This window comes from Notechis scutatus, chromosome 1 (genome assembly GCF_049901735.1).
Source record: "Notechis scutatus isolate UNSWTSFEM ecotype Mainland chromosome 1, rNotScu1.2, whole genome shotgun sequence".
NCBI lineage: Eukaryota > Metazoa > Chordata > Lepidosauria > Squamata > Elapidae > Notechis > Notechis scutatus.
Genome location: NC_142009.1, coordinates 97,101,500 through 97,124,854, shown reverse-complemented (window position 1 = coordinate 97,124,854; position 23,355 = coordinate 97,101,500). Strand labels below are relative to the sequence as shown.

The 23,355-nt window shown below is 37.5% G+C and overlaps 1 protein-coding gene across 1 annotated transcript; it reads left to right on the top strand.

Moving 5' to 3' along the window:
- The first annotated feature begins 10,002 nt into the window (after window positions 1-10,002).
- On the top strand, window positions 10,003-18,510 carry CENPW (centromere protein W). The gene is made up of 3 exons (XM_087952774.1): window positions 10,003-10,197; window positions 14,190-14,303; window positions 17,860-18,510. The coding sequence occupies exons 1-3, from the start codon at window positions 10,108-10,110 to the stop codon at window positions 17,884-17,886; spliced, it is 231 nt and encodes a 76-aa protein (XP_087808900.1). The 5' UTR covers window positions 10,003-10,107; the 3' UTR covers window positions 17,887-18,510.
- The last annotated feature ends 4,845 nt before the right edge of the window (window positions 18,511-23,355 follow it).

Genomic DNA, 23,355 nt, shown 5'->3' with positions numbered 1-23,355 from the left:
AATGAATTGGGAGGCCAAAGAGATTTGGAATATTGGTTATTTTTCTTGTAAATTTTGAAAAACAAGTATATAGTTAAATAATATATCTGTGGGAAATGACTGAAATAGAACTAAATCCATATTATGAATATGGGATTGTAATATGGGTTTAGTGGATGGTTGCAAATGAACACTAGAGAGAACTAAAGGACCAGATAGAAAAGATTTAAAATGACCAAATCAGCTATCACTTTAACTTGTTTTATAAAATGGACGGAGATATTAATAACTAATAACTTGGGTTAGGTACAGTTTCCAATAGTTAAATTTTTAAAAGATGAGGAAAAAAATTAAAACACAAATCTTTACCTGACCCAAACAATATAGAATTTGAAGGCGTGGAAGACAACAAAGTTTACCAAAATGGGAATACGAAAGACTAATCAAGAAAAGGATCTGGACAGAAAACAGTTGCAAAAGAAATCCTAGATGATGCTTTTTTAAATAGGATTTACTGAGGAACCTGGTGAAAACTTTGAAGACTCCTCTTGAATGCTGAAGATTGATGCCAAATTTCAAATCCCGTGATGCCATTGGAATGATTTAAAGATCAAGATTGTGAAGAGCAAAAAGAAGGAAATTAAAGTTGGACTATTTCTGTTTGAAATACGTTGTGTTGGTCATCAAGCGCCTTTGTTGGTCCTCAATACGCCTTTGATTGGTCGTCTTGATACTTGTAAGACCGTTTTTATTGGTCCGCTGATGGGGGAATTTCAAAGGGGGCGGGAGGGGGGGCGCGAAAGGTGGGCCTAAAAGGCCGCGCGCTCCGGTTTTGTTGAAGGTACCTACGAGCTAATAAAGGCTGAAGTCTACTGGTCTCGGGTCCTTCCCAGTAGAACATTTCCATCTTTAAACTATTTCTTTGATATTTCTGGTAACACTTAATATTGGAATAGGATTCATATTCTAATACAAAAGATTCTTAAAGCAATATAAAGATAAAACCAGCAACTTTTATTTTGGGTTTAATGGAAAAAGACTTGGAAAAAAATGGAACTTTAATGTATATACTATATGTTGATGGCAGCAAGATGCACAAAAATGGAAGATGCACTTAAATCCTCACAATGGATGAATGGTTGCAAAAACTGATGGAGTTAGCAGAGATGGATAAATTGACTGCTTTGATACTTGGAAACCGCTTCTGGACTTTATGCTTGAGGTGGAAAAAAATTGAAACTTCAGTTTTGGATTTTATTGATTAGGTAGATCTGTTGTTATATAAATGGCAGTTTATACTATTATGTAAAAGTAAAAAGTTGAGGTTTGATGTCACTTTTTAATCTACTGCACCAATGGGAGTCAGAAGTCAATGCCTTTCTTTCTTTTTCTCTTCTCTACATTTTTCTTTTTCCTTTTCCTTCCCTTATTTTTCCTATTATTTGCTTTTGTATTTTATATTGTAAACTAATAAAAAGGATTGACATGGATACATACATACATACATATGTATATGTATGTGCATTTTACACACATACATGTATGTATGTATATGTATACATACAGTATATGTATATATGTATAAGATACTTCTGGTAACACATAATAGACCTTTTATTGAACAAGGATTGAAATATATGTGTTTTTTTTAATCCCATAAAATCATTATGACCTGCACTTGACAAAATATTCTCTCTCAACACTACTTCCCATCTTATTAAACTTATATCTTAAGGAAATTAAAATGTGAAGTACATGAAGAAAGCATTACCTAAGTCCCAAATTATTTTATAGATAAAGCCATCAAAAATACCACTTTAGGGGTATTTGCTCTATATATTTCAGTGCATTGATTTAGGTAGAATATTTCAGATAAATGTGACTTTATCTTGATTTTGATCTCTTGGAATAAACAATGTAAGATATTCTGTTCAATACCCAACCCAAAAACTTTTAAGTGAAATTTCTGATAGTTTATCATAATCTGTAAATAAAATAAATAACTTTGCAAATGGAAATGCACAATTACTATCATCTGCTATGATGATATGAGATGAGGTGGACTGATTGCTTTCGTAGTTTGGAGACAATAACTTGGTCATCAACACCAATAAGACCAAGGAGCTTATAGTGGATTATAGAAAGAACAGATCAGACATCCAGCCCTTGCTTATCAATGGAGACCGAGTGGAGCAAGTGGCCAGTTTTAAGTTTCTGGGTGTTACCATAAGAGGACATGACCTGGGGTGCTCACACTGCAGCACTGGTCAAAAGGGCCCAGGAGAGATTATACTACCTGAGACTTCTCAGAAAACAACAATTGAATGAAAAACTACTGGTGCCCTTCTACCGCTGCATCATAGAGAGTATCTTAACTTACTGCACCTCTATATCATGGGTGGGATTCAAATTTTTAACAACCAGTTCTGTGGGCGTGGCTTAGGTGGTGGGCATGGCTTGGTGGTCATGTGACTGGGTGGACATGGCTTGGTGGTCATGTTGTTGGCTGGATGTGGCCAACTCAATATCACTCACATCGAGGCACGCATCTCGTCGCCTGGCCTCTCATGACTGTGGGGATGCTGCAACAGTCGTAAGTGTGAAAAATGGTCATAAGTCCCTTTTTTCAGTGTCACTGTAACTTTGAATGGTCACTCAACACAAACAAAGTACCAGCAAAGGAGGGGGAAAAAACTCCAGAGAAGTTCCTGATACAGGAAGTTTAGTCCTGCCAAGAATGTAATAAGGGTTAAGGGAGAGGCAGTTTCTGTAAGCAACACCAAAATGTTTCCCCACTGCCTTCCTTACAGGATTAGGCCAGTAATTTCTTCTAACAACCGGTTCTCCGAACTGCTTAGAATGTTAACAACCGGTTCTAACAAATAGGTGCGGACTGGTAGAATCCCACCCCTGCTCTATATGGTTTGCCAATTGCACAGTGGCAGATAGGACAGCACTTCAGAGGGTTAACGTTATTGCCCAGAAGATCATTGGTTGCCCTCTCCCCTCTTTGGAAGAGCTTTATAGCTCCCGCTGCCTTAAGAAAGTTCAAAACATTCTCAAAGATTCATCTCATCCTGGGCATCCTTTTTTTGGAAATATTACCATTTGGCAGATGGTACAGGATAATAAAAACAAGGACAAATAGGCTGAAAAACAGCTTCTATCCCAGGGCAGTAGCTCCGTTGAATTCTACTGTATATTGCAGTGTTGGTGTGGTGTCAGGGGTTTTCAATTCAATGTATGGAGTGTGAAGGATGTGTGTTTGTGTTTATTTTCATGGTCATGATGTGCACTGAAGATGGTATTTGATTATGTTGTACGACATGCAATGACAATAAAGTAAACTAAACTAAACTAAAATCCTTATTTTCCTATTGAGAATCACAACTGCTGGTATAGACTGGCCTGCACTTGGCTACTTTAATGGCAATTATTGGAATGTTACTGTAGTATTTTTGGTTTCTAGCTTGCTTTCATCATGTTAGAACATAAATTGCTGTTTGGTGTCTATCATGCAGAACAGAATCAACCATGTATTGTTCATCTTCCAACATTTTGTCAAGGTCTTGAACTACTTAACATTGAAAAAAGTGTAGTTTATTGTGACAAATACTAGGAAGGTTTAGAATTAATGCAGGCAATCTTTTTATGACAATAGCTGAAAACATTGGATATACTACAACATATTCTGTGATAGTTCTGCATTCTTTCAGATCTGAAATATACAAACTTCACACATTATTTAAACCATTACATTACATTCTCACACTTTCTCACACAAGGCTTAGATTAAACTGACTGATGAACCACCATTTTTATAGCCTTTCCTCCACAAAATGTAGCATATTTTGTTTGAACCATCTGGATTTAATTTAGGCAGAGAACCCAGAAATAAATAGCAGAGTTCTTAGATGTGTTCTTCCAAGAGCTCTTCTGAACATGATAATAATAGGAAGAACATAAAACATAATTGCATTATGCCTCCAATATCCCACTGTGTTGGAAGGTAATAATTTACTGTTTCTTCTTGCTCCACTAGTAGATGAAAAAGCTTCTAGATTTAATATGGCAAGATTTATTGTAAAAACCATATAGATACAGAAGTGTTCACTGCCACAGAGATGGAAGGAATTAGAAGTACAATTGACTTTTTACTATCATCTTTGGTTTATTCAATTAGCTTAGAGGGTAAGATTTCAAGGATAGTTGCCATCCATAAAATTCACTCCTAATTGCTATTTCATCAATGTGATGAGTGTTGCTTTAATTGACCCTTCCTTGAATTGAGGTGCATTTGTTATAGTTCCTGTTAAATATATTGCTGTCTTAACTTCATTTAGGTAGACTGTCAGGCATTTGGTGATTTACCTGAAAAAGTTTTGTTTGAACTTAGGATTCTTGGCACATAATTAAGCAAGGGCTTGTGGAGAGATTATTTTACACACAGGTTTCTTTTTTCCATTCTTACGAAGGCTATTTTCCACAGAGTAGGTGTCAGAATTCTTTGCAGCTGAAAATTCCTACAAGGAAACAATGTTTTCAAATAATAAGATGTTTATTTTTCAGAAGGACTATGGTGAGTCTTGGCAATATTTTTCTTACTTTTAACTAGACTAATTTACCCAAATTAGAAGCAATATCACATGCTCTGGATGCCATTAGTGCTGGTCCATTCAGAAATACCAATTTCTCTGCAGTCTTTTTTTATTGGCTGAGATATTGTTTGGGGCACCCCAAGAGATTTTTTGGAGATTTTTGTGGATATTTTTTTGTTTGAGAGTGCAGGCTTCCAGATAATTGACAGTCTGGTGGAGTCATCTCTTCTATTCATGCTTTCAGGTCTTTTTTCAATCTCTAAGGCTTCTCTGATAATTCTGTGGCTGGGGTTTTCTATAGTGGCTTAGAGTTTTGGTGCCATTGAAGTCGATGCTATGACCTGTGGCTTTCATGTGTTGGACTAGTGAGGAAGTGTGTTCCAGCTTTTTTTACTGCATTTTTGTGTTCATCTAGGCGGGTACTTATTCTTCTGTTGGTCTGTCCAATGTATGTGGCCGGGCATGATGCACAGGGGACTTCATATATGCCTTGGTTTTCCAGGTCAATTTTATCTTTGGGGTTTCTTAGATGGCTGCTATTTTTCTGTCTGTTTTGAAGGCAGTCTTGATGTGATGCCTGTGTAGTACCTTAATGATTTTGTCTGTAGTACCTCTTATGTAGGGCAGGACAGCAGTTCCATAGGTCTGTTCATCTTCTAGGTCTCCATTATGTCTCAGTGTGTTTTTGTGGATCAAGCCAGTGATTTTGCTTTTGTGGAAGCCGTTGGCTGTCAGTACTTTAGTCAGGGTGCATAGTTCAGTCTTTATGTGTGTCTTGTCTGCCAGGTGTTTGGTTCTGGCAATTAGTGTTTTGGCCACAGAGTTTATCTGTGCTGGGTGGTGGTGGGATTGGGTGTTGAGGTAGCGGTTGGTGTGTGTTTTCTTCTGGTATATGGTGTGTCCTAGTGTGCCATCTGTTTTTTTGTAGATTAGTACTAGGAATGGTAGTTGTTTGTTTGTTTCCATTTCCATGGTGAATTTGATTTTGGGGTGTGTGCTGTTTAGGTGTATTAGGAAATTGTTTAGATTTTCTTTTCCATGCAGTCAAATCACAAATGTGCATCGATGTATCTCAACCATAGTTTGGGTTTGTGGGTGGCATTGGCTAGGGCTCTGGATTCAAATTCTTCCATGAACAGGTTTGCAATGATGGGTGACAGTGGTGATCCCATAGGGGCTCCTTCAATTTGCTTGTATCTTTGTCCTTTGTATATGAAATATGTGTTGGTTAAGCAGTGTTCTGCTAATTCCATGAGGTGTTTGGGTGTTTGGTATTTATTTTTGATGATTTTGAGAGCTTCTTTTATTGGGACTTGAGTGAATAGTGAAACCACATCAAAACTTACAAGCAGATCTTTTTGTTCCAAGTGTAGATCTTTGATCATTTCCAAGATCATTTCCATTTACAAAACTCATACCACCTCTTGGAAATATTTATAATGTTTTCTTATGTTTTCGTGGGTATTTCGTATGGTATTTAGGTTTCTTCGGGTATTTTCCCATGTCTTAATATTTCTGCTTTTATTATAGTGACATTTCGGCAGAATCTCATCTGCCATCCTCAGGCTTGTGTATTGGGTTCTTTTTAATCGTGTGCGTCAGGCTTGGCAGCCATTTTTTAAAAAAATTTGGTGCTGGCTTTCTGCTTTATTTGAATGGTTTTTTCCTCATCCTGATTGGCTGGGAGTCTAGGTCTGTTTTTATTGGTCTTCGAGTTGCTGTGTTCTTGATTAGTTGGCAACATTGTGTTTTGTGCATTGGGGTTTCTTAGTGCAGCTTGGTTTCTTGTAAATGGCCAATAATTGTTTATTAGGAAGCTAGGTTTTACAGTATGAAACAATAGAAAAGAATCATTCATCATGTAATTATGAAACTTAAATAATCAAACTAATCATCTATAACTTTATGGAGTGGTTTTTGTTAGATTGTTCTGTTTGAACAGTGCTGGAAAAACATGTTTCAAAATTTGTACTAATTTCTAATACTTGGATAAACACCAGTTATTTTTACTTGAATATCACATATACAAAATATTTGCTTCATTTTCAATGCTAATTTTTCTATAATATGCCGAACTTTATATATGTAAACAGTAATTTACATTAGTAATGTAGTATCCAGAGGCAATAAACTTGCAATGTCTCATTATACATATTGCAGAATTAGATAATAAGCTTTGACTATCCTAGCTGAAAGATTATAGAGGTTTTTTATAGTGGGAAAAAATATATAGAAATGCTACTAATAGAATAGAATACTTTTATTGGCCAAGTGTGATTGGACACACAAGGAATTTGCCTTGGTGTAAATACTCTCAGTGTACATAAAGAAAAGATACATTCGTTAAGAATCAAGAATCATAACGTACAACACTTAATGATAGTCATAGGGTACAATCAACAATCAAATCAGGAAACAGTCAATATGAATCGTAAGGATACAAGCGACAAAGTTACAGCCCTACAATCACAAGTGGGAGGGGATGGGTGATAAGGAGTGATGAGAAGATTAACAGTAATAGTAGTGCATACGTTGTAAATAGTTGAACAGTGTTGAGGGAATTATTTGTTTAGCAGAGTGATGGCTTTCGGGGAAAAACTGTTCTTGTGTCTAGTTGTTCTGGTGTGCAGTGCTCTATAGTGTTGTTTTGAGGGAAGGAGTTGAAACAGTTTGTGTCTGGGATGTGAGGGGTCTGTAAATATTTTCACAACCCTCTTTTTGACTCATGCAGTATACAGGTCCTCGATTGAAGGCAGGTGGGTAGTAATTGTTTTTTCTGCAGTCCTAATTATCCTCTGAAGTCTGTGTCTGTCCTGTTGGGTTGCAGAACCAAACCAGACAGTTATAGAGGTGCAGATGATAGACTCAATAATTCCTCTGTTCAACTGTATCAGCAGCTCCTTGGGCAGTTTGAGCTTTCTGAGTTGGCACAGAAAGAACATTCTTTGTTGTGCTTTTTTGATAATGTGTTTGATGTTAGGTGTCCATTTTAGGTCTTGTGATATGATAGAACCTAGAAATTTGAAGGTCTCTACTGTTGATACTGTGTTGTCTAGTATTGTAAGAAGTGGTAGTATGGGAGGGGTTCTTCTAAAGTCTACCACCATTTCTACAGGTTTGTGTGTGTTCAGTTCCAGATTGTTCCGGTTACACCACGAAGCAAGTTGTATAACCTCCTGTCTGTATGCAGATTCATCGTTGTCTCAAATGAGACCAATCACTGTTGTGTCATCAGCAAACTTCAGTATTTTAACAGATGGATCATTTGAGATGCAGTCATTAGTATATAGGGAAAAGAGAAATGTAGATAGCACATAGCCTTGGGGGGGCTGTGCTGATTGTACAGGTATCGGATGTGATTCTGCCTAGCTTCACCTGCTGCTTCCTGTCTGTTAGGAAGCTTATGATCCACTTACAAGTGTGTTCAGGTACCACTGTTTGGTTTAATTTACATAGAAGAGTGTCTGGAATGATGGTATTGAAAACAAACATAGAAAACAAACATAGAAACACTGCTAAGACAACACCTTCAATTTTAATTTTAATATGAAAAGTGATGCTTGATCCTTTGTAGGACAAAAAGACAAGGCTCTTAGCACAAGAGTGTATGTTAGGGTTTAATAAAAGGTGTTTAATGAGAAGCTGGACAACTATCTATGGATATACTGCAGCTGGATTTCTTGTGTGAGCTGAATCAGGTTGTTTTAAAGTCTCTAGCATGTGGCTTATGAATTAACATAAGTATCCAATTTGTTTATGAGTATGATATAAGCTATTGCTTAAAGTTTGGGCCTAGGAAGCCCAAGAGAAGGCCACCTGCAAGATGTACACCCGTACTTCAGAACTTTTGGAGAGACTTATTCCATATGGTAGCTGGTTCTTCTTCCTGGTCTTTGGAATTAATCTTTCTTTACGGTGGGGTTATGGTAAAATGGTGTTGAGCAATTGTAGGCAGGTTCCCAAGAAGCAGGGCTTAGCCATTTTTCAGGTTGCCCATGGAACAGGTCACTGTCATGGAGATGCTCTTGCTCTATCATCTGTCACCCAAATTAATTTTGTACATACAGTATGTATAGTGCCATTCTGGAAGAGTGCTACATTTGTCTCCAAACACATTTCACCTACCTGACAGATCACATATATGGTGGAGAGATTGTGAAGAGCATTGGGAAACTCAATCCTCTCTCACTCACTAGCTTTCTCTCTTCTGTGCCCTACTTTGGAATTAGGTGGCTATAGCAAAATTTAGTGAATGAATGAATAAATATTCCCAGGTAAAGGTTCACCTCGTGCTAGTCATTTCCAGCTTCTAAGGGGCAGTGCTCATCTCCATTACAAAGCCAAAGAACCAGTGCTGTCCGAAGATGTCTCCGTGGTCATGTGGCTGGCATGACTAAACGCTGAAGGCTCATGGAACGCTGCTACCTTCCCACCAAAGCGGTCCCTATTTTTCTGCTTGCATTTTTACATGCTTTCGAACTGTAGGTTGGCAGGAGCTGGGACAAGTAACAGGAGATCACTTCATTATGCAGCACTAGGGATTCGAATCGCTGAACTGCCAACCTTTCTGATCGACAAGCTCAGTGTCTTAACCACTGTGTCCCTTGAGCCCTTGATTCCCAGGTAAATAATTGCAGTTTTGAGCCAGCCTAGGAGAACTGTTTGTGAAAGTGGGGACACACCTATAATGGATTGAGATATGTGTTGATTAATTTTTAAAATATCATATTCTAAAAATGGGAAGGTGAAACAATCTGTTCTTCTGTGGTCTAGATTTAATAATAAGCTTGAGTTGAATAAGTTTTACATGGGTATCATATGTATCTTATGTTTCTTCTCTTATGCTATGTTTTGGTTTATTTTCATATATTACTGATATATTCACTCTTTATTATATTTCATTAATAAACTTCGTTAAAAAGTTAAAAACAAGAATCTTCATTTGATGACTCCCCCAAAGCCAAAGTTGTTCAGTTGGAAGAAAGTCCCATTTGTGATCACAAGAGTTGAGGGCATTCCTTAGAAGCCTTTCAGACCATGGCTTAATCCTTCACGAGCAAGATCCCCTTACAACTCTTTAACCCTAAGCAGAAATCTGCACGTACATTTACAACTCTTAAAATAAATCCCTTTAAGACATAATCACCCGCAGTTGAAGCCCTACTGAGTTTAAATAAGTCCGTTTGTACAAAAAGACCGTCTTCATTTACGCATGCAGTTGAAAGCGGGAAGCAACGATACGCCGCGCAGGATATTAATGAATATAGTAACCGGCAGGGCGCATTCATTCAGCAGCTTCTCTTAATAATCCGTCTGAATGGCACTCCCTTCCACCAATCGCTCCAAGGAGAAAGTAGGCGGGTTGATGCATCAGCCGCTCCTGTGATGTAATGGCGCACGGCGGCAGATTTGAACTTCTACGGCGCAAGCGCGCTCGATTCGTTCGGGGAGTGTTTTTGGGGGTGAGCCGCTCTCCGGATATTCGCTGACTCCGACATCGGTTCCGAGGAAAGGTTTCGGCACCGCTGCCATGAAGCGCACCGTGCCACGAAGCACTCTGAAGAACCTGGTGAAGAAGCACAAGCCCCAGCTGCGTTTGCGCGGCAATACCGACTTACTGGTGAGTGGGAATGGGGAGGGAAGCTAGAAAGGAGGGAAGTGGCTGCTGTCTCCCCTACTCTTGTGGAGCGCCTTTGCACACCCCGTGTCCTGCTCTGCGACGACAGCGAGAGAGATAGGACGAATTTGGGAGGCGACCGTTCAGTGCCTTGCTTCCCATAGAGGTCCCCCTCGGTAGCTTTTAGGGAAGCTCCTTGGAAAACTGCTTCCTGCCATTCCCACCCACTCATTTAATGAAAGTGCCTTGCCTGAAACGTGAAAAATTCAATTCCCCCCACCCTCCTTGTGGGTGGTTCCTTTTATTTAAGCTTGGCGTGTAATGACAACATAATTCTATAAATCATCTTTCTGCATTATAGCGGTGGTAGCTTGGTAAGCAGTACTTAACCTGGGATTGCTTGTGTCATGTATGTACGATGGCAGAGGACTGAAGGAGAGCTGATCCTCTGCACCAATGTTTAAACACTTTAAAAATTGTCAAAAGCTTCTTTGACTGTTGTTTGTCTCCTCATGTACATGTATACATCCAAACTAGACTATATTGTTTCTCTCATATAATATATGTGGGTATATGCATAATTTTCTATGTATGTATGTATTTATATTGTCATGTTCATGTAGTTCATGTAGAGGTGGAGACGCTTTGAGAGCTGTATGCATGAAATTTCATTTTAATGTATGCCAATTAGTGTACATTCAAAATGACAAAATTATTCTAAGTTTAAGTCTAAGTTTAAAAAATGCAAATCTACTCCCCCCCCTTTTCTCTCAAGTCCTCTTGTGCCAATAAAGTTTGTTACAAGTTGTTGCTTTTGAACACAAAACTTAGATTTTTTTTCCCCTGTTCCGTTGACAAATCAGTTTACATGGGAAAACATGTTTTGATATTTCGGAATGAAATTTTTATAATTATTTTTTTTTCTGGGCCATGAATAATATAACCTATGAGATATTACCACAACACAGGAGAAAGGGTTAAGTTTGCATTATGACATAATTATTTTGGTGTTGATGTTTAGGAATGGACACTGACGTGTGCTATCTATTTTGTTTTTTGCACAGCTCTAGTGATTACAGTAACACTCACTCTTCCACAACCTTTGGATAATCCAACTAATTGCCATCTCTAAAGATCTGATAAATGTCTGACCACAAAAATGTAAACCATAGTCATTGCTCAAGTGAGCAATAAATCACCTGCAATCCAAAAATCTTGAACATGTATATATAGTTGCAAACAGGTTAAAAGCTTGTGCAGGCTTCCAATAAGTCAGTGTGGAGTATAAGATTGATTAATACCAGATATCAACTAAAGTTATAGTAAGAAATATAGAACTTTAGAATATTAGGGTTTTTATATAAAAATAACATCCTTACTGGTAATTCACTTATAGTGTGAACATCTTACATATTCTCATAAGTAGATTCTATTGATTGCAGTGCTTTTATTTAAATAAAATGTTATTGCTGATTCAATACTGCACAATATTGGGCATGGTTATGATTTGTGAAACAGATCAGGATGAAGAGCTTTGGTGACAAAATAGAAGTCATTCTGATTGGTTGCAATCTGAAGAATCTGGTTTTTAAACAGCAGCAATTCGCCAGGTGTTTGGATTTTGCAGTAACAATGCATCAAAATTGTTCTCTAAAAGTCAGGACTATGTGCAGTACACAGGTAATCCTGGACTTACGACCACAATTTAGCCCAAAATTTTGGTTGCTAATCAAGTTAATCAGTTACGTGCTATTCAGTTAAGTGAGTTTTGCCCCACTTTCCAATCTTTCTTCTCACAGTTAAGTGAATCATTGTGATTGTTAAATTAGTAATATGGTTGCTAAGTGAATCTGGCTTCCCCATTGATTGTCAGAAGTTAAAAAATGATCACATGACTGTGGGACACTGCAACCATCATAAATACAGATCAGTTGCCAAGCATTCAAATTTTGATCATGTGTCCACGGGGATGCTGCAAGAAAAACAGATAACTTTTTTCAATGGTATTGTAACTTCAAATGATCACTAAATGAACAGTTGTAAGTCAAGGACTACCTGTATGTATAGATTTCACTCTTTAAAAAATATTTTTAATAAAATATCAGAGTTGGGAGGGACCTTGGAGGTCTTCTAGTTGAACCTCCTGCTCAAGCAAGAGATCTACATTATCTCAGACAAATGGTTGTCCAATCTCTTCTTAAAAACTTCCAGTGATGGATTACCCACAACTTCTGAAGGCAGGCTGTTCCAGTGATTAATTGTTCTAACTGTCAGGAAATTTCTCTTTATTTCTAGGTTGGTTCTGTCCTTGATTAGTTTCCATCCATTGCTTCTTGTTCTGTCTTTGGATGCTTTGGAGAATAGGTTGACCCCATCTTCTTTGTGGCATCCAGTTAGTGTTGCTTGGCTAAATTAATACCTCCCAAAGTTCAGTACATGAATGGCAGTTACTCTGGAAAATTTGAAATTGGATGCCTCCATATCTCTACCTCTATACCTATATCTATTTCATATGTAGAGATATAAATATATGATGCGTATATATGAATGAAAACATTGTTATGCATATCAGTCTCTTTGAAACCTGGCTAAGAAAAGGAGATAGTTTATTAAATTTCTATGACTGTCTATCTTAAGTTATGGCTTTGGATGGCTGACAATTAAAAACCCAAATTAAATTACACAACAAATTTATAATTATAAATTAAAACATAGTAAAATTATAAATGACAAATAACACAACCAAGAATAACATCCCACAACAAAAACACTAATAATCATCATAGTTAACACAGGCTCGTCCTGTGTTATCATAAGAAACAGGCTCATCCATTCCATCAGGGCTCCAGGCTTCATGACAAAACATTTAAGGGTTGGGGCAAGACTGAGGGTATCTACTGGATTGGCTCTATTGGATCAGGATTATGGATAACTTATGTAAAATGCTGTTGTACATTGTTTACTTGAAAGAAAATGCTTCTTTATGACTGAAGTTATCCCATTTTTATCTATCTATCTATCTATCTATCTATCTATCTATCTATCTATCTATCTATCTATCTATCTATCATCTATCTCTACTGAAGGCAACAAACTTATCTAATACTCCTACTTGCTATTCTCCCCACAACAAAATGCTGCCAGGTGGGTTGAGCTGAGAGTGAGTGTCTGGCCAAAAGTCACCAGCTGGCTTACATGCTTTGTCCTGGTTTCTAGGCCAGCATCTCAGCCACTACTCCAAATTGGCTTTGTAGTAATCCCTGAAAAAGAAATCCTGAAAAGAAAACAATAAGAAGCTCTACCTCTATTATTATATTTGCACCTGATCTAAATCCCATTTTTAAGGTAGATTATTGGGAGAAAGAGCTAATTGGGTGTAGGAAGACTGAGATCTAGGTCTGCTTCAGACATGAAGGCCATTGAGGGATCTTGGCTCAGGCCGTCTCTTTTAGCCCTAGGAAGCAGGCAAGGGGAAGTCACTTCTGAAATCTTGCCTAGAAAATTGCAGGGACTTACCAGGCATCAACATTAACTATAAGGTTAAAAAAATGGGAGAAAAGAATAGGTATTTTCGGGTTGCATAAAACTTCACATCTAATTTTAGAGAGATGCTTAAGAATATGCTTGAGCATAAGTATACCACTTGTCTGCAACTCTTTAAAGCAGATGCATCTTTTCTTTGGATCATGTGGCTACCAGATGACATGATCTGGGGAAAGAGTTGTAGATTGATTCTACTTTCATGCCTTCCCATGTCCAAGAATGTTGAAACAGAATTTATTTCATTGTTTTAAAAAAATAACAGAAATTTATATTTCTGCATTTGATCTGAAATGTTAATGTCTCAGAAGTAAGGCAACTATGAAATTAAACATAGATATATTGATAAATTTTATTTTGAGAACATTTTAATTAGTATCATAAATAATTTTATAGGCTAGTATGCTGTAATGTATTTGAGATTTTTTGAAAAATTTTGAATTTTTCTTTAAAAGGTACATTTGAACTTCTTGTTGTTCCTGTTTCGGTTAGCAGAAGAAGCCAGGACCAAGGCTATTGAAGAAAAGAGTAAAATAATTAAATATGAACATGTTGTCTCTTCCGCAAAGGTAATCATACTTAAATTCTTTCTTGAATCTTACTTTGCATACTATAATGTTAAAACTGTATACAATTGTATTAAATTCTAAGGGAGTACTCAGATAATACTTGTATAAATAAGATATTTGTTAAAACTTTATTATAGTGAGAAAAATAATCAGTGTTGTATAATTATATTATAAATTTATGTTAGAACGTGTATGTTCAAATTAGGGTGTCATTACTAAAACATAGATCAACAAATTGTATTAAATGTAACAGATTTTTACAGTAATTTTATGTGCTAAAATATAGTTAAATTAATACAGTAAAAGGAATATTCATTACAAGGATATTTTAACTCCCACAAAAAGAACTTTGTGGTAATCTAAATGGAAGGTAACTATAGCATTGGCTACCATGACCAGGCCATCCCTGTCCAAAAAGTTCAGGGACACTGGATGTGACATTGCTGGTTAAAGACATGATTACCTATGCCATCTAGGCCTCAAAAGATAAAGATGAATCCAAGAATACATAGGCTTTCTACTTGTTCCTTCAGAAGGAGTGCGGCTCCAAAGAGTGTTAGATACCTATCTAATAGCCAAATCTGTGAGCAACCAATCCATAGGTCTTGCCGAGTTTTGTGTTTTTCCCAGTAACAGGATTCAAACACTGCCTTACTTTAATAATGGGAGGGATAAAGCTCTATAGGATCACCCAATCACAAGCCCCTGATGGCCTCACTTGATACCTTTGTATAGAATATAAACAAAGGTAACAAAATGCAGGATCCCATGATGGCTAAGCCAAGCCAAAGCCTGCTAAGATCAAACCAGGAGGGAGCATCCTCCTCCTAGTTCATCCAAAATAATTGACTCAGCCAGACGGTATAAAAAGCTGCCATAAGGTTAAAGAAAATGAACAACCCCCTCCCCCCAAAGCAAGTCATCTTAGTTTAGGCCAACCAAAGCAGTTTCACTGCCAAAATCAAACTTGAACATTGAATGGATTGGATCAGGTAATCTATATCATCCAGGAACATATGAAACTAATCACCCATTATCTTCTCCTGTGGGATATTTGCAGTAGAATAATATTCACAATAGTTATGATTCTCTTTAGAAGACCCCACACCATTCCCTCTTTCAAAAGAATATGGAATGGAATATTTACTTCAGTCTAGACATCCTAAATTTTTCTACTAGGTATCGATAAATCCTAAACTGTATTTGCATTGCTGATTTAAAGAAATGAAAAGACACATCTTAATTGATACAAAAGTCTTATTTACCGTATATACTCGAGTATAAGCCGAGTTTTTCAGCACATTTTTTGTGCTGAAAAAAAAACCCTCGGCTTATACTCGAGTGAGATTCCCCTCTGAAAAAAAAATGGTGTGGAGCTCCGGAGCTGGGCAGCCGCTTCCCTGCTTCCGTGTTTCCTTTGCAACTTTTAAGCATGGGGGTAATCGGAAGCAGAAAAGTTCTTGCATGAGGATATAGTTTTTTCTTTTTTTAACTGTTTTTAGGGGGGGGGAAAGACCCACCGCCATGTGAGAATGCTCAGACATGAAATCTATCCGCCCGAAAATAATTGTGTGTGTGTGTGTGGGAATTTTAACAGAGGGAAGATGTAGGGAGAAGACAAAAGCAACGGAAGATCCTTCAGGGGAAACTGAGGGGGAGACTCACCCTTGGTCCAGATGAGCCCCCTTCCCCACCCCTAAGGAAGCAGAGGCAGCCAGCAAGGGCAGGCAAGCCCCACTTCACAGACTCCATCCGTCCTCGCTCCCACCCACCCACCCACCCACCCAAAGCCACGAAGTCCCCCAATCGCGCAGCCCAGAATCGCCCTCCCCTCAGGGGGCAGCAACGACGCCCGGTGTTTCCCAAGACAAGAAGCTCCACCGTGCAATGAAAGCGCCCTGGCTCTAGGCTCAGAAAACAACACGAGCCACCACCACCACCTCCTCCTCCTGAGCGGACTGAAAGCAGCTGGGGCTGAGGAAACGAAGATGAGCGGCGAGCCATACCACCACCTCGGCTCGCGTTGTTTCTGAGCCCGCGAGCCTAGAGCCTAGAGCTCAGAAAACAACGCGAGCCTCCGCCACCACCTCCTCCCCCTCCTCCTGAGCGGACTGAAAGCAGCTGGGGCTGAGGAAAAGAAGCTGAGCAGAGCCGAAGCGACCTCGGCTCGCGTTGTTTTCTGAGCCTAGAGCCAGGGCGCTTTCATTGCACGGCGGAGCTTCTTGTCTCGGGAAACACCGGGCGTCGTTGCTGCCCCCTGAGGGGAGGGCGATTCTGGGCTGCGTAATTGGGGGACTTCGTGGCTTTGGGTGGGTGGGTGGGAGCGAGGATGTTGACTTTAAGCGCTGCCAACCAAGTGTTTCACAAATACCAGTGGGACCTCCGTCCACCACCACCCCTCCCTCTTTTGCCTCCTTCCTTCTGATCAATCAGGTTTTCCCAGTATTTGCTCACAGCTGCGTTTTCTCTTCTGTGCTAGGCGTTGAACGCGGGGATTTCTGATTCCCCTTACACGCGCGTGGATATGCCGCGGGGCGTTTTCTTCCAAACGCCCCACGGGCAGAGAACACTGACTTTCATGATAGTGAGATCATTTCCCAAATTAATTGATTCACTAACCCAAAAGAAGAAGATGTTGATGACAGTGGGAGGCAGGAGTCACTCTCTCCCTTGCAAGAAAAAAGCAAGAGCCGTTCTTATGATCTCTCTCTCTCTCTCTCCCCCCCATAATACAGTCAAGCCCTTTCCAGCACGCGTGATCCGCCCCCGCTGCTTTGCACCTTGCAAATGCAAAAACCACGGGATTTTGCATTTGCAAGGTGCAAAGCAGCGCGGCAGATCGCGCGCTGGAAAGGGCTTGACTGTATTACGGAGAGAGAGAGAGAGAGATCATAAGAACGGCTCTTGTTTTTTCTTGCAAGGAGAGAATGACTCCTGCCTCCCACTGTCATCATCATCTTCTTTTGGGTTAGTGAATCAATTAAACCTTTCATGATAGTGAGATCGTTTCCCAAATTTCCCTTAAATCAGGGAAGAAATCACAAAAAAAACCTTTGGACTGAGAATAAGCCTGTTCCTATGATGCCATTTTTGTTCACTGCAGTGTGAAAAGTGTGAAAAAAACACTTCTTTTTCTTCATCTTCTTGTTCCCTATTTACTGGTCTCTTTCAAAGAGGAAATTGTGAACATCAAACTTATTCTCAACTGTCCTAGTGAAAGTTTTTATTGGTATCTATTTTTATTTTTGAAATTTACCAGTAGCTGCTGCATTTCCCACCCTAGGCTTATACTCGAGTCAATAAGTTTTCCCAGTTTTTTGTGGTAAAATTAGGTGCCTCGGCTTATATTCGGGTCGACTTATACTCAAGTATATACAGTATGTAGGTACAAGGTCATTGGTTTACTACAGTGACCATTATAATAATACACTGTTTAGATGAAAGGGCATTTGATGAAATGAAAATCATCTAAAGCATTTCATATTAAATAAATGACTAATTTTAAATGAAATATTAAGCTTTTGTACCTAAAGGATCTATATGTTTTTCTTTTCAGATAATTTTAAAGAAGAGTCGAGGCTAACGGAAAGAAGTGTTCTTAAATTCACTACATTCACAGGGTCTTATACATGATGCAATTTAGATATTTGTGTTTTGTATTTTCTTTTTTCCCCTTTTTTGCATTAGAAATAAATCTCAATTCAATGTAATCTTTTAAGAAATTTAGTAAATGAATTAGTAAAGTCAACATCAGTGACTGAAATAGTTTTAATATTTATTATAAAATATTTCTTCTTTTTGTAATGATTATATAAGATGCCTTATCTGAGATCTTTAAACATAATTTTAACTGGTAGTCAATATGTATTCCTACAAACCTTTAAAAACCAAAACTTTATTATTCGGATATTTTTAATGTGCAAATTGTGTACTGTTTATACTTTTTAAAACTTCTGATCCTAAATCACATTTCAAATAAATAACCTTTCTGTAAAGGAAATATTTGCTTTTGTAATCTTGTACTGGCAGACAGACCTTTAAAACATAAAATTGTAAATGAAATATAAAAATATTTCAAATATTACCATTTGTAGTAATAAAGCTCTTATAGACTGCATTCGTCTCATCTTAATTTTTCATGCTATTTTATATGTTGGAGGAAAAAAATAAAGTGATAAATAATCTTGCCAGACCAGTTTTAATTTTTCCTTGGATGGGACCGCCGTGATATATTTCCAAACAGCTACTGATGTTGGTGATCATAAAGGAAATGAAAAGCATGAAACTGATTTATTTTAAGTTTTCATTTTTAGTAGAAATGTCAGTTTTGTCATCTTAACTTTACATGCAAAATGTTATACAGGAAGAATATAACTGGAACCTTCTATTTGTATATATATATATTTATACCTACCGTATTTGCCGGCGTATAAGACGACTTTTTGCCCTGAAAAAGATGCCTCCAATTGGGGGTCGTCTTATATGCCGGGTCGCCTTATACGCCGGCAAATAGTAATTGGGAAGCACTGCGGCTGCCGCGGCTGAGGCACTTTTGCGCACCGTGGAAACGAATCCTGTGAAGCCGAAAGGAGCAGCCAGCCTTCTCCAGCTCCCAAGGAAACGAGGCTCGCACCGCCCGAGCTCCGCTGAGGTATCCGGCTGGGGCTGTCAGGAGTTGTTACCGCTGGCGCGGCTCCGCGCGGCTCCAGTCCTGCGTTGCCTCGGGAAGGGAAAGGCAAAAGCCGCGGCTCTTCCTTTTTGCCTTTCCCTTCCCGAGGCAACGCGGGACTGGAGCGCGCCAGCGGTAACAACTCCTGACAGCCCCAGCCGGATACCTCAGCGGAGCCCGGGCGGTGCGAGCCTCGCTTCCTTGGGAGCTGGGAGAAGGCTGGCTGCTCCTTTCAGCTTCACGGGATTCGTTCCACGGTAGACAAAAGTGCCTCAAAAAAAAAAAAAAGTGCAAAAGTGGAAGGCGTGCGGAAGAGGGGCGAGTATATAACAAGCTATATTTTGAGTGGAAATGTTGGGGGTCGTCTTATACGCCGGGTCGTCTTATACGCCGGCATATACGGTAACTGTAAAGAGACTTGTTCTTTGTCTTATAGTTTTTGGAATTTCTACACCATGATATCCTTCAGGCAGAAATATTTTCTTTTTGGAAAAGAAAGCTGCTCACTTTGTTTTGTACAACTTCATGGTTAAGTAAAAAGTATACCAAACATTGGATCGAGTACCATTTTAATTAAACAGGTTATATTATTTTGCTTCATGATTCTATGATGAAATCTAATCTGTTAATTCTGTAAATCAGTAATACGATCAATGCCTTTGATACAGATAACAATACAACCATTTTCATTTAGTCAGTGCTCTTTTTAGAAATCTCATCTTTCAAAATGGCTGTTCCTTTTGCAACCATAAGATGGGGATAGAGTAAAGTATCCCATATATTTTCCTTTTTATGTAGATTTCTGGTTCATTAAATCTGCCTCTTAAAGAATTATTAAGTTACATTAAAGCGCTGTCATGAAGTATCTTATTGCTGACAGATGTAGCGTGATTAAGGATTTCATTTTAATTGCAGTTTTATATGAAGGAAGGGAACAGCTTCAGAACTTTCATGCCTCTTGTTAATGAGATCTGACAAGAGAGAAGTTAAATGTCTTTGTTTTGACAGCATGCTGAATATATTCTATTTTTCACACTACGAAGTGTCATTTTCTAATCATCCAACATAATCAACAGTGGCTGGTTAACGCTTTAGAGGTTATTGTCAAGAAACAGTGTTTATATTAGTCAATATAGAAGTGTTTTTAGTACAGAGTACTTAATAAAAGCTATTATATATAAGCACAAGTTATCAGTTGATATTTTTTTTTGCAGGAAAATAGAATAGTAATAACTCTCACCCCAAAATAATTGTTATGGAGAAAGCTACGCAACATTTTTCTTTTGGCCAGACTTAGAAAATTTTGAAGTTTTAAAGGAAATATGCAATGACATTAACTTACAATTAAGATTATAAATTATGTATTAAAGCTTTAAATCATATCTAATCAATCAATCATGTTTGAAGATTGTAATACATTTATTTAAAAACCCTAAATATATTGTTGAAGACTGGATGAGAGTCTAGTCATAGTCTAGTCAATAGGTCTCTGTTTTATTCATATGACCTACCCTTTATATTGTTCTTACCTTAATTTCTGGAGATTTTAGTTTGCATCTTCTGCAATTGTTGGCTGATGTGCTCCATGTTTTACATATTCACGTTTACAACAACAGTTCTTCACATGATTAAAAATCATTAGTTAACTTCCTTCAGTTTTGAAAACATTTTTGTATTCTCTTGACCTTTAAATTAATTAGGCCACCTTAATATTAGCAGTCTGGGAGGTGTGCTGTTTCTCATGCGTCTAGTGTAACGTAGAAAGTCCAGGATCTTCCTATTTAAATAGTATCTTGAACAATTGGAATAGAAGTTCCCCTGTTATTATAACAAGGAGAAAAAGTGTCATAGTCATTTTTAGAGCTATGCATGTATTACTCTTGGTTGAAGAATGTGAATTTTTTTCTCTGCCAATGTTAAAAGCTAAGAACTAGGATTGTGTATTCTTTTGACATTGGAGTAAAACAAGCCAATATTTTGAGTTGACTGTGTTCTAAGGACCAAAGTTTTAAATGGGACTAGTGTACCTTCTGCTGCCAGAACAAAACTCAGCAGTGTTTTGCCTATAGCAAACAATGGGAGTTCCATTTGAATTTCTTGCTCCTTTGTTTTTAAACCAAGGGCCATAAGTATATTTGGAGTGACAGTCCATGTTAAGTGGTAGCAGTTATCTAAACTGCAGTGAAATTGGATAAGGGGAGATTTTAAAGTTTGCAAACTTAAGAACTTTGGACGTAATTGTTTATATAAATGTATTCATATGTTTTATATATTATTTGAGGGGCTCAAATAATTGTCATGCTTGACAAAATCTAAATATATTATTTGGCAATTTTTTAGCTTATAATTTAGGGTTAAGGGACAGGAGTGAGATGGATTAACTTTGATAAATAAATTTCCAGAATAAGGTAATAAATGCACTCGATTTTCTTTAAATCAACCCCTTGGCCAACTTGACTATAGGTAAGTCTGTAATTGGGTTATAATGGACAATCTCTCCACTTAGCAATATTACTTTACATGTTTTTTTTGGAAGTTAGACAGTGATTCTCCACAAAAGTGCTCACAGCTGCTCCTCTCACAGCACAAGGAAAAAACAAAGCAATTTCCCCCCCTTCTACTGCCTCAGCTATTGAAAACAGAATAGTCATTGTGGTGCATACATTCTTTACTCAACAAAACAACAAGTTGTTAAATACTTTGTAAGAGGGTGTCTTCTTCAGCTTGAAAGTTGAAAATGTTTTCCTTATTTTGAACTTGAAGTGGTTTGCCCTCAGACTGTTTTCTCTTCTCTGTAGGGAATAAATCCAGTTGTTTCTGAGTCATTGTTCTGAGAATGGCTTTGGATGACGAAGATACTATCACCTCTTATAAAGGATAACATTAACTACTAATATATTAAACTTATTCTAAATATGGTAGTCTGATGGTTTCAATGTGTGTTATAATTTATTTATATATTAATCAAATTTAAATCGCCGTCTATTTCACAAAAAATGGGTGGTGTTAGCATATAGATGTTTTCCTCATCAATAGGCCAGGATGGAATATTAACATTAATCGGCATTTTATATCTATCTTAACTATTGAAATATTTGATATTTTTTGTTATGCATTTATCCTGTTCAAATTTTAAATTATATTGGATCTGTCTTTATTTGTAGAACTGGGAAATCAAACAACATGTATACTTTAATAAAGTAGTTCTCTTTTTAAACATTTTTAGAAAAAAAAAAGATACATAAAAAGTAAATAGCTGCCTGTCAGGAAAGTTCTATGAATTAATTAGATTTATATTTGAAGAATCAGTGTGAGATGGGCTTGAGATATAATTTCACATAGTGATTTTTCCCCCCCTGGTCCTGTAAACCAGTAAATAGACTTATTGTTGTGCTTAAATGCTTAACCTATTTGAAAATGTTAATAGTGTCAATTATTTTGAACAAAATCTAATCTTAGGCTATGTGTTTGTGTTTTTTTCTTGACAGTTCAGATAAATGTGCTGCATAGAATTCAAATACTGGCTTTTGAAGACTAAAGCAAAACTTTATTTTTCTTATCTCCATTGTATGAAGTAGAACATTTTTATGAACTTTTGCAAAGTCAAAACATTAAACACTGGGGAGGATATCCTATGGTTTATAGTGTTAAGGGAATTACCTCACCAGCTTGAAAGCTCAATAACAAGAAAGTAAGCCTTTAGAATCTTGCAGTTGATGACAAAAAGCAATATATCATAGTTCTGGTATTTAATTGCCTATTTTCATTACAAAAGTGTAAAAGTGCTCATTTTATATTCCTGAAATCATATTTTATTTTAGTTGGTTTTTTAAAAAAAAGTGTTACTCCATGGTGGAATATAGACAATGGAATAGTAGAATATATTACCAACCATCACTACCATAACCCTACCACTACCTTTTAAAATTATGAACATGCAAACAAAATGTCTCATATAAACCTGATGTGTGTGTACATACACATATACACATGCTTTTGGCCTTTCCATACTCAAAAAATGACATTTAAGTTTAAAGCCATTCTGCCCTCATTAATAATGTCTGATTAAAAGTACTGATAAAGGGAGAAAGAAATACCTGCATTTTTGGAAGGTTTTTTTTTAAAAAATTCCTGGAAAAATAAGCACTTCAAATGCTAAAAATTTGGGGTTTTTTGAAATAAAGGTTGGGAAGCAAGCACAGAGGGTTTTTTTGGCCTCCCATACTTTTGCTTTTCCATTCTGCTTTTAAGTTTGCATTGTTGGGAAAAATCCTGCAATTTCAGCTATTTTCTGCAGTTGTGGAGTGAAATACTCTTAATTTGTCTTTGGAATTTGGACATCTTGACCTACTATTGCTCAGCTATTGGTAGCCTCAGTTTATT